The 12661-nt window shown below is 38.9% G+C and overlaps 1 protein-coding gene across 4 annotated transcripts in view; it reads left to right on the top strand.

The window, feature by feature from the left end:
• ARK2N (arkadia (RNF111) N-terminal like PKA signaling regulator 2N) overlaps nt 1-8441 on the top strand; it is a 67440-nt gene extending 58999 nt beyond the window's left edge. For all 4 annotated transcript variants that reach the window (XM_081148624.1, XM_081148621.1, XM_081148623.1 and 1 more), the window contains one exon: nt 4854-8441. In XM_081148624.1, coding sequence (XP_081004750.1) covers nt 4854-5043 — 190 coding nt within the window. In that variant the 3' untranslated portion in view covers nt 5044-8441. The remainder of the gene's footprint in view (nt 1-4853) is intronic.
• Nucleotides 8442-12661: the final 4220 nt, after the last annotated feature.

Raw genomic sequence — 12661 nt, 5'->3', positions numbered from 1 at the left:
CCTGTTCTTAATTTTTCTTATGATAGTCTACCTTGTTGTGGGCTTTCTGAGAGGTTTTTAAAAACTCAGGCTTGGCCCTTGGGTTTTCTTTGGGATTATGGTTGCTCTGAATTGTTTTGGGTGCCATTTTTCCATACTTGGAAGCATTTTGTTTGACCCTTTGTACTAGGTAATTCTAGTTGTGATGTGCTTTTTTTTTTTTTTTTTGTAAGTTGCTTTTCTCTTCTTGCATGTCAATATCTTTCCTGCTCTTTTACTTTAGATTTTGATGTGTTCACTTCTGTATTTCTTCTAGTCATAGATTAGAAAGTATGCTTTCTGAACTAATGATTGAATGCATCTTTTATGGCTGCTTTGTATTGCTGTGATGAACTCCTGACCTAAATGTTGTCATTTCCAGGTGTTACTTGTTGGACAGTCCAGTTTCACAAGATGTTCTTTGCCAGTGAGAGACTTTTCCAACATCTCTAGTTCTGTGCCACGTCATTTTGCCAGCAGTTTTAATTTATGACCCCCATGCCAATATTTTTCTTGGTTCTTGGCCCTTTTTCCTTCCCTTCTTCTACCAGCCTCATTGGTAATTGCCCTAGGAAATTGAATCCATATAGCACAGATCTTTCTGTCATGGAACTGTATTGGAAGAGTTCCTTCAGTACCTATTCTCTGAACCTTTTGTAGTAATCAGACCCTTACCTCATACGCTGTGTAGTCTTTGGTCCTGTGGTCATTGGTGTTAATGTTGGTTCATCCCTCAGCAAAAGAATTGATGTGGTAAGGGTTTTGCATTTTAGACTGTTTGCTTCCTAGAACCAATTGCTAACATTAAATCCTAAAAAAAGCAAGGGAGGCAGACGAGTATTTTCCTAAAGCCACAAGGATTCATTTCATCCTCAGTTAGGAAAAATAAGTAGAAATGTTATCTTAAAAGGTCACTTTCAGGCTCTGTAAATGAGAACAAAAATGATTAATTTTTAATTTTTTTTAGTAGAGTAAGTTAACTATATCAAAAGCTGACCATCAGAGCCTGCCCTCTTTCTGTGTTTTTTCTCTTCTTTCCTGTGAAGTCTCTCCTTTATTGGTATCAGTGTATGAAGAACAGGAAATTATTCTATCAAAAGTTATTGTTTATGCCCTGGCCACTGTGGCTTAGTAGATAGAGCTCCGGCCTGCACATCGAAGGGTTGCAGGTTTGATTCCTGGTCTAGGGCATGTACCTGGGTTGCAGGTTCAATCCCCAGTCCCTATCGGGGCACATACAGGAAATCGATGTTTTTCCCTCCCTCTCTAAAAATCAGTGGAAAAATATCCTTGGGTGAGGATTAACAAACAAACAATAAGTTATTGTTTATAAAGTGTGTTTGTTTTTTTTAAGTAAGGTCTAAGCATTTTTTTGTTTATAAGACTCAAAATGACTAGGTAGTGTTTTATACCTATTGCCAGTCATATGCAGATGCGAGAACAAAGCCTGTATTAGAATTGGGATTGGACCAATTAAAAAATAGCTGAGTCTTCTCCCACCCCATGTCTTTCATAAAAAAGGAATATGTGATAATATATGAAAATCTGTGCTTTATGTTAGTTGCCTTACAAAATTTTGAGCATCTCACATTTTCTTTATAGGGCATCTCCATAGGGTTTATAACAATTGTGGTTCTATTTCCTCCTGAATTTTTTTCTTCTTTATCTTGTTTAAGTTATTCTGTAATATATACCATCTTATAACGTAAATGAAATGATTTTCCAGCACCCTTTTGTTTACTAGCTTGACCTTTTTTTCTTCATCTTGGAAAAAAAGTGTTAAATGCCTTGTTCTATTCTCATCCAGCTCCTAGCTACCATTTATTCAAGATGGTTGAGATCATTAAATCGGAAGAGTTTTTGAATGTATTATTGGCTCGTAATATACACAGAAAGGTCATAGGCGTACCGTTTTTGCAAACTGCTCATACCTAAGTAACCAGCACTCAGATCAAGAAATAGAACAAGAGTCCCCCTTTTACCACCTTTTGATCATAACCTTCCCCTACTTCCTTCCCTGTAAGTAGTATTCTGACTTCTAATAGTATTGTTCAAAATCTTAAAGTTGCTGATGACCTTAGAAGTCATAGTAGACTCCCCTTTAACAATTCTGACAGGCGGCCCAGCAGTTGCTTGAACGTTTAAAGGGAGTTTACTCCATTTTGTAGTGGCTGTAATTGTTGTTTAGTAATGATCATCCAGAATGTGCCCTCCAGAAACTGATTCATGGTTCTTACTCTGCTCTCTAGATCTCTGTACAAGGTGGAGTAGCCACTATCCATGGTGGTTCTCCCTTCTTTGGGTGCTGCCCTTCCAGTTGCAGTTAATAGGGGCCTGGAAAGCTTTTGACTAAAAAGATTAATTGAAAAATTTGAACTAAGAGAGACTGAGAGGGTTGGGGCTTGAGTCAAATGAGTGAGCCCTAATTGTTCCATCACCCTCATGTTCTTTGAGGCTCTCCAGTGTCTTTCCAACAAATTCTCCTTACTTAAAGTAGTCCAAGTTGATTTCCGGTAACTGGAACCATTTGTAACATAACTACAGAAGTGATCTAACTTAGATAGAAGTGCCTCATTTCCTCCTCCTCCTCTCTCCTTCAGCCATTGCTCTAGTAAATACTGACTAAATCTCTCACTCTCCTATTCTGGACACTTTGTAGAATCTACATTGTTATTTATTGAATGATCTGCAGGGAAGAGATCGTGCTCCTTACAATCAAACACAGTATAGTACTTCATGTGTAGTCTGAGGAAGGCATAGTTATTTAGTGAAAGGTTTCGCTAAACTACCCAGTGGAAACCTGATTTTATTCTCATTCTATGCTAAACTTGCTTAAGACCCTGGGAAGTTGTCTTTTCTCTTCTGTAAAATTAGCAGATTGGATCAGATCCCTTTTAAAGCAACTACCTGGTGTTACGCTGTGTTGTCTCTTTACTGGGAATAAATACCTTTTTTACTGCAGAGATATTTTTAGAAATTCTTCCAAAGATTACATTGACTCTCTTTGTAACCATTCATTCCCCAAATTCTTCCTAAGTTTGTAAGCAGCTTTACTTCAATTAGTACTTGTACAGATGAGCTTTTGAACTGTTGAAGAAGCTTATATTTTTAAATTGTTAGTCTGGGCCTATCTTTGCACTCTGCTGATTGTTGCTGTTTGTCTTACGTAATTTAATACGCCATTTGTAAAGCGACAAATGATGTTATAGAAAGCATTGGACCCAAAATCAGACCTGGCTTGAAGTTCCTTGGCCTGTCACTTTGAAGCAGTGTGACCCTGGGCAAATCATGTAACCTCTTTAATCCTCAGTTTCCCTGTCTGTAGAGCATGGGTAGTAACTTCCAAGTTTACCTCGTAAGTTGGGAGTGTCAGATGAGGTGAAACTGCTTGATAAACTTAGTATTCCATTGCCATCACTCATCAAAACCATTCTATAAATGTTGAATGGACTACTTTGGCTGACAGTCTTCTTTGACTACATGATTACTTAATCCGAGTGTATTTAATGGGTTGGACAAATTTGGATTAGATTTTGGACTTTATGTCTCTTAATTTAAAGCTTTTTATTAGCGAATCTTTGAAAATACAGTGAGAAACCTCTGGGTTAGTAGCTACTTAGCTCATTTCTGACCAGGTGACAGTTCTCTGGTACTGTAACAAATTTACATTCTGTCCCCTGCACTGGCCCCATGGGATCTGTTTTTCAGCACCTCTCTTGGTAAGGAAGTTGCTTTTAGGCTAGCCTTTGTAGGAGCAGGGACTTGTTACAGGAGCTTAAGGTCCTTGGAGGCAGTTCTGCAACTGAACGATGTCTGTCCATTGTTACCCTAATGTTCTTTTTAACTCGGTGATACAGGCAGCGTTGAATCAAAGCTGGAATTCTCAAGAGATCCAACATCACTCACTGTATACTGTGTTGCACAAACAGCTGCTCAAGATCCACTGTGGTTGGTTATGTGACTAGAATCATGTTACTTGTCACCTTGTACATGTTACATAGGGACTCATTAGTAACTTAGATGTGAGGACATAAATAGCAATGATAACTTGAGCTTTCCTGCCTTCCTCTCATTTGAATCAAAACTTACTCAGTTGTTTAAACTGGAACCCCACTTGACTGGAGTATGAAATTCAGTATGTCAGTGCTTCTGAAACAATTTTCTTCAATGAACTCTTAGGAGGTTTGTCAGCAAGGCAGTTCTGTCTCTCTGACAGAGTACTTTTAAAGACTCTAAACTGAGTACTTGTTACTACACTGAACTAAAGCATAAGAAGTTCTGATGGAGCCAGGTATTTCTGTTGTGACCTTCAGAATAAGGGATGCTGATCCTCTATGCATGACCTCATACTTACAAACTTTTAGAAATTTAATCTGTAAAGGGATATTACTATTACTGCCTTTGAAGGTGTTACTACCAAATATCGCACAGAACTTATTTTAAGAACAAGTTTCACTTATATTTCTTACTGTTTCATTTGTTCAGACTAAGATTGGGCATATTCATTTTGTTCTGGATTGATATGGTGCCGTCCTGAAGATCCAGAGGTTTAAATGGGTTCAGAGAAACATCATCTTATTCTTTGTCAGTAACAGAACTAGGAGTCCTAGACGTAACTCAAAACTCTTGGCCTTTTTTAGGCTAAGCTGAGAGGAGGGGGGAGACAGACATGGAGGGAGGGAGGAAAAAGGGAAGGATATTGGTTGTGGGTTTCATGAACTTGTGTAGTGGCTTGATCTTAGTAAAAGTATTGATCAGTACTAGTGAAGCTATATTGCCCTCTATCTTTTCTATGGTATGGTTAGCCATGCTTTTTCTTTTCATCTCAATTGCAGGTGTGTCCACCCTAGAGGAGGTGTGATTCAGAGTGTTTCTTCGTGGAAGCATGGCTCGGGCACGCCATACGTGAGCAGCCGGCAAACTCAGTCATGGACTGCCGTGACTCCCCAGCAGACCTGGGCCTCTCCTGCGGAAGTCGTCGACCTGACCTTGGATGAGGACAGCAGGCGTAAATACCTACTGTAATACCGTGTCACCGTGTCTCCTCCGCACTGCTCCCCTCTACCCCCTCCTCTTTGCGACATGGAAGTTCATTGTCATAGCTTCAGCCTAAGAAGCTGTTTGTGGCATTTGTATAATCAAAAATCATGGAAAATTGTCCCCCCCTCCTTTTTTTTCTTTTTTCTTTTTTGTAAATTAAAAGAAGTCACTTAGGAAAATAACTTAATCACAGAGAAAAGAATTTCTTCTTTCCCTCAGTAGGAATATGAGAATGATGAATTTATTAGACAACTTCATTTTACTTGGTGACTTTTCTCTTAGAAAACGCTGCCCTCCTTTTAGAACAATATTTTAATTACTAAGTGAAATGAATTTCAGTGTTTGAATCTTGTATTTATTTTTCTGTGTAATAAAATCTAGACTTGACCACTATCAGCCCACCCATTGGCACTCCTACCTTAGGGCATTTGCACACATATTAGTCAGGTCCTTATTGGCACCTAGTAGGGCATGTGCATTTGAAACCTGTCCTTAGAAATAGAAGACAGAAGTATTACTTTTCTTTTAGCTTAAGTCTTCTAACTTTTTCCTGACTTTGCTCCTGGCTGACTTCCCACAACGCAGATAATTGACATGCCCCTTTGTGTTTATAAATACTGCTAAGATGACCTAATTGGTCTCTCCGTTGCAATAATTCATAACTCTTTGGAAAATGTCTCCTTTTGTGGCTGAGGCATTTCGGATAGATATCCACCACGAGGATTTCTGGGCATCTGAAGAGAGTATTGCGAGATAGATCAGTAGGAAAATCTCTCTCCCTCAACCTTTTCCTGGTTTATTCATATAATGAGAGAACACAGAAACCTGTTACTTAGGTAGAATATAGAGTTGTGTGGCTTCTAAGGCTTTGGGCACTTGCAAATCTGTGAGGAAAATGCCTTCTTTCATATCCGACCTCTCCATAAAGGATGTACAACAACTCTTCAAACTAGAGCTGAAATTGACCTGATTCTATATTTGGATATTTTTCTCCTCTACCTTCTAAAATTGGAAAAACCAAAATACATCATAAGAAACCAGATGCAAAGCACATTAACGGCACTGTAGGTTTTACAGTATCTAAAAAGCATGGCAAAGGGTAGTAGGAGCTTCAGGGAATTCAGGAAATACCAGTGTTGGAGTTTGTGGCATTAGTTACTACCTTTTTTCCTATGAAATGTTTTAGTTACTAGTGAATTATTTTACAAGCAATACCTAGAGGTAAAACACTATGTACTGTGCACAAGGAGTAAAGTAATACTGGCTTAAAAGACCGCACTGTTAGTTTTTCCACAGTTTGTTAGCCTTTTTTGGGTTTTTGGTTCCATTTTTACCATACAATGTTGCTAAAGCCCTTTGCCTCCCTCCCCAAATACTTTGCTGGCTCTTCCTTATCATAAGAGCATGAAAACTACCATTTCTTAGTTTCATTCAGTGGACACTCATTTACTAAGTGCCTGTTCCACACAAGGCACTTGCGGGTGGATGCTGTGGGGCTGCTGAGATAAATGAGACACTCCTTGCGTATGCATGCACCAGAAGACTCTGCCTGCCTGGCCTTTTCTTGTGTTTTGGAAAGACTCAGTTGTTCCTTTACCCTTCTTCCTGCTGCTTTACTTCCATACATCTCTTCCCTGGCAGTGTATTTAAGCATGTGTTCTTTGAGCTTCTGTGACAATATCTTATTTCATCTGGCCTCTGTTCTTCATCAACTTTTTATTTTTCTGTCAATCTACCTTTAATAGATCAGGCCTTTAAGAGATCACTAACCTCCAGTTTTAGCACCTCATATTTCAAGTCTCTCACATGGCCACAGTTCTAGACTAAAACCAAAGACCCAGAGGCCAGAGCAAAATAGGACCTTCTGCAGATTCACTACTGGTGTATCATTGGACCTTCACATTTTACTTTAGGATTAATTTATTAAATTTTACTGTTATGTGTTGTTTTTGACTTGAATTAAAATGCTAGACAAAGCAGAAATGTACAATTTCTGGTCTGTGTGTTCCAGGAAAATCATTGAGAAAGAATAGAATGGATTTATTTGACTTGAAGTTTTTGCAGCTTATTTTGTCCCCAATATCAGGGCAGAGCCCGTTTTAAAGAATGTTTTGCAGTACATACTCTTATGTTAATGTGTTTGTCTAGTTCCATACAGCAGATGAGTTCCCATGACATGTTTTCTTTAGCTAATAGTCATCCTCTAAAGAGAATTCTTTTGATGTGCTATGTGCACTGCGGATTGGGAGCAGAATGAAGTTGTAACCAAGCTCTTTTCTGGCCTTTTGCTTTTATAGCAGGTTGCACTTGCCCTCACCTGTGCCTCTTCCAGCACCCTGCCTACCTACCTGAGTTAATGCACCAGAACAGAGATTTAGAAATTAAGATGCAAAAAAGGGGAGGGGAAGGGATGGTAGAGACAGTCAGCTCCCCCCCCCCCCACTAGATTGGAACTTCCCACCTATTAACTATAGAGACTATGTTTCAACTCTTCTTTCATTGCCAGATCCAGTAGAGCTGGGATGTGGTTTCTGGCAAGGTATTAATGGCAAAATTCTGTGGTAAACAACTCCTGTGACATTTGAAATTTCTTGTAAGGGGATCTTTTTTAACCAAAGTTTTGCATTTGGTAGCATAAATACTTCTTTATGCTTCATAGAACATTGTCCATTCAAAGTAACATCTCTGCTAAGTGGTGCAGTTGGGTCACAGATTGGTTTAAGGCACTAATTTGGTTAAGTCTCCCCTCCACCCAATTTGAAACCACAGAGCAGTAACCAGCTATTTATTACATCATCACGACTGCCCTGTAACACGTTATTGCTGCTCACCAGTAGTTGTCTTTTTATTTTGTTGGAAGGGGCCAGACTGAATGGACTTTATTATTCTTTACAGTTGAGCATCCCGTAAACTCTGTTTATTATTATCAGTTGTGAATATGAACTGTCTGATTTGCTAGCTTAGTCAATTGTTCATTGTTACTTTGAGCAGATTAGCACCATAGGTATTACTTAAAAATGAATTTGTTGCCTGCTTTTTTGTATTGTTTCACAAAGTTTTTGAAAAAGCTGGGGACACAATTCTGTCTTTTAGTTTAACTTTTTTTTAAAGGCAAAGAGCCCCTAATCCCTGTTTTCCAGTATGTGTATGATGTGACTTCCATGTATATATAAAAATGATTGCGCCCTAACCAAACTTCCTCAGATTGTGCACTGTTTGTTTAAAATAATCACATATTTTAGTTCAATGCTGTTGTATTTTTTCATTTTATTTAAAACACTATGTACCTATTCTTTAACAAACTTTAAAGGGTAGTGATCTTTAAAAAAAGTCACTGGATAACTAGGAAATATTTTTGTTGTTGTTTTTTTGTTTTTGTTTTTTTTTAAAGAGTACAAAGGTCATTGAAGCCTTTTGCTCCTCTTACCGTGAAAATGAAATGTTAGCCATTGTATGGCTAGGAATCAATGCACTTGGTGGTAAACAGATCTGCTGTTGTTGGAGTGTGAGTGGACTTGATGCAGTGACGACAAATCATTGCTTAGAATTATGTTTTAAAATGTGCAACTCTAGTTTTTAAAACAAAATTTGGTTCTTCTTTACATTCATTATTTAGTTTTTGTTTCCAGTTAGTATTTAATGGTCTTTGGAGAAAAAAATAATAAAACAGAGTGTTATATATATATTTTTTGGTGCAAGATAAGATTTTCTGTTTTTTGAAATAAGTCTGTAGCATAAAGGTTAAACTATTTTAAGACAAAAATAAAATAGAGTGTATTTAAACAATGATAATTTCTGAGGATTTTTTTTCTATCAGTTAATTAGATGGTGCCTGGAGCAGCTCCCAAGTTAGCTTTTGGATGTGAGTCGATTATATTTTGTTAACAGATCTTATTGTTATAAGATGCCTGATTTTTCCAAGCAGTTGCTGTATCCTGCTTCCAAAATGTTTTGCAAGTGGCCTTTGGTGTGTTAGATCTAGATAAAAATAGCTTTGCATTAGCTTTCCTGTAAATGCCCCCTCCCCTCCCCTTTCTGGCTAGGACCATGAGATTTCAAAGAGGACTGAAGGCTCCCTAGTGCTAGGCACCTTTGTTCCTGGGAATAAAACTCAGCTGACAGTTACTTCCCAGAGGCCAGAGCACCAGGGCAAGACACAATGACTGCATGCACTTTGCACATGGTTGAACACTGAAGCAAATACAGGGTGTTTCAGAAATAGCCTGAATAATTTTTCTGCACTAATTTGGTTATCAAAATGATAGGAACTACCACAGTAACATCTTGTTCCTTTTGTAACTTCACGTAAAGGAGAATGAGGAACTGGGGAAAGTGAGGCCTGTATTGATTATAATAGGCGCTCCTGGGTCTCTTAGTGTTCCTAAGAATTTTTAGTTTTACTTGCACTAGGAAGAGACCTGTTAACAGTTAGGAAATGTTTTCAGTTTTTTGAAATGGTTCTTCTATACTATCTTGTATTTGAGACCTAGACATGTTAGTGCTATGAGACACTTCTTCCATGGGCTTGAGAAGAAACTTATTTACCCAAGGCCTTGCTTTTTAACCCCTTTGCCCTTGGTGCTGTGCTTCCGAAGCTAGACAAGGCATGAGTAAGTAAAATAATCCGTGGGTAGTACTTAATCTCATTCCGGCTTCGTCCTCCTATCTTTGCTGGCTTTTGGCCTTGCCTTCCCTTATTTGTATGTTTTTCACAGTAGATGACAACTATTTAGAACTTTAGTCTGAATGGAGAACAATTATAGATAAATCTTTACAAAATATAAAAATATCTCTTCAGTTCCAATTTTGCAACCAAAGTGCATTTCTTCTAGGTTTTGTTTTAACCATGTTACTGATCAGTGAAGGAGCAACCCTTTTAGGTCATTAGGTATGATTGTCTTCACTTGCTTGACCCCATGTTTGGGAGCACTGATTCACAGAATTAGAGAAGGTCCTGGGCTACAGTGGAGCTTTGGCTGGGAGAATCCACCTGCGGCGAGGAAGGCAGTAGTAAACACTGGAAGGAGCAAAGAGCTCAGTAAAAAATGCAAGTGATGATCACAAACCTCATAGCGATGCAGAAAGAGCACCCATTGGCTCAGCAGAGGTTGTGACACTGTTGGCTCAGTTCAACTGCTACTCTACAGGTGGCATGCCTTCTAGCTAAAGATGGCTTTGGGCAGCAGGGATCTCTTTCTGTCAAGCCTCCAGATCCCATTTGGTGGGGCAGATGTGACTGAAGGATGGCAGCGAAGTCAAACCTCAGAAGGAAAGTGTGGCAGCAGCAGCTGATAGGATCCGCTCCAGATCCTGGCCTACTGGTTGGTAACACCCTTTGGTTGTAAATTATATCTATCTAGCTAATTATTCTTCGGTAAAGGAAGCTGTTTGGTACCAGCTTTTTCCTTTGTGATTTGGTAATAGACATCTCAGAGCAGTCATCTGCTTCCTTTCCATGATTGCTTCATCCTAAGAGTGGGAAGGTGAAGTGTAGTGGACTGTTGAGCCCTCACTCTTGTGACTGAGTCTAAAGCAAGTCTGACATGAAGGTGGATCTTGGCACCTGCAGCATGAGGGGGATCAGACCCGGAGGGCGGGATTACTAATGTATAAAAAGCCTGAACCAGAGAACAGGAGGCTCCAGAAAGGCCATCTGAGCACTGAGGGATTTGATTTCTATACCTGTAAAATGAAGAATTTCTGTTCTGAGACTGAAAGGGCAGTGGATAGGATATAATTGCCTAGGAGATAATTCGTTCTGTAGAGCCATCAGGCTTTTAAAGCAGGAATTCAGGAGAATTGCTTATTCCAAAAAGTTGTTCAGAGTACTACAGTTCTATCATCTCACTTAAGCTTTTGGAAAGCATTGGATGACTACCACAGAACCTTGAATTTCTACAAACTATTTTCAAAGTTTTAAAAGAATGTTTATTTCAAAATTTCCACATGGGAGTAAGAAGTGGTGCAGATTGGAAGACTGAGAACAGAAGAATAACAGTTTATCCAGATTTATACAGCTAGACTTTGCAAGAGAATATTTTTTTTCTGTGGTTCAAATTAGGGCTTTTTAGCTTGAAGAAAAACAAAACCTCTTTCCTTTACCTGGCTTTTCTTCTTCTTCCCCCACCCCTGCTGATTCTCCTTGCTCTGGCCTGAAAAGAAAGGCTTCCTGAGAAGGGAATGTTTGATTGGCCCCCTTTTCTCTTTGACAGTTGCAGATTTAAACACCAGAACCGCACACCTGAATATGCATTGCCGCTCAGGCTCTGGAATCGCCATGGAAACGTTTTCTGTAGGTAGATTCCCTGTGTCATAGTTTATGGGAAAAGAAAATATAGGTGGCCAGTAGACATAGGAATGATGCTCGGGCTCACTACTAATTATGGAAATGCATACTTATATTACAGGATGCCATTTCGCATAGGTAGAATCACATAAATCCAGCAAGGAGGCAGAACAGTGACAACTGCTTGTCTTCTTTTGTGAGCATAATTTGTTACAACTGCTTTGGAGAAGAGTAGAATTGTTTAGTAAAGCGGAATATGTGTATACCTCAAGCTATAGACTGAATGTGTCCCCTCCAAATTTATATGTTAAAAAGTCCTACTCCCCAATGGAGGTGAGGCCCTTGGGAGGTAATTATGTTTAGGTGAGATCATAAGAGTGGAGCCTACATGATGGGATCAGCGCTCTTACAAAAGAGGAGAGTCTTACATGGGATGACAAAGAAAGGCGGCCTGTAAGACAGGAAGGGGGCTTTCACCTGAGTCCAACCATGCTTAGCACCGGTCTCAGACTTCTAGCCTCTAGAACTGAGAAAAAAAAGTCTACTGTTTAAGCCACCCACTCTATAGTGTTTTGTTATGGCAACCGGAGCCAAGACACCCCATGACCCAGCAGTTCCACTCCTTGGAATGATACTCTTGAGCAGCGTTTAAACTATGATAGTAGCCTATATAGAGAAGTCATGAAATCAATTCAGTGTCTATAAATCATCTTTTGTGTATACATTTAAGGAACTATAGCAACATAAAACATAGGAGGCAATGCTATGTGAAACTTTTGTTATATACTGATATACATCTACACACAAATATATGTATGCATAGGGTGAGATATAGGATGTATTTTTTACTGTTGGCTTCAGTCAAAAAAATACAGAAAGCCACAGTTCTAGGGAAACTAGTTTATGTGCTCAAAAGTGTTTAGTGTCATTTTGCCTAGTTTTTTGTTATTTCAACATGGATATCCATCTATAGGATGGATAAACAATATATTTATACAATGTTCAGCCACTATGGAAGTTAATGAACTAGAGCTATATTTATACACTTATACCAGTTATATCAACATGGATAAATCTCAACACTGGAGGAAAGCAATAGCAGAATATGAGCCACATAATGCTGTTTATATGAAGTTTAAAGAGACAAACCAGTACTACTAATTGATAAAGGAAACATACATATGTAGTAAGAGTGTGAAGAAATACGTGAGCATAATAAACACCAATTTAGGGTAAATGGCTACCTCCAGAGTGGAGGTAGGGAGGGGACAACAGGGGCTTTATTGGTAAACTTAAGTTGGGCAGTGGGGACACGGA

The sequence above is a fragment of the Miniopterus schreibersii genome (genome assembly GCF_964146895.1).
Source record: "Miniopterus schreibersii genome assembly, chromosome: 10".
NCBI lineage: Eukaryota > Metazoa > Chordata > Mammalia > Chiroptera > Miniopteridae > Miniopterus > Miniopterus schreibersii.
The sequence above is the reverse complement of the archived record's forward strand: the minus strand, read 5'-3'. Positions and strand labels throughout refer to the sequence as shown.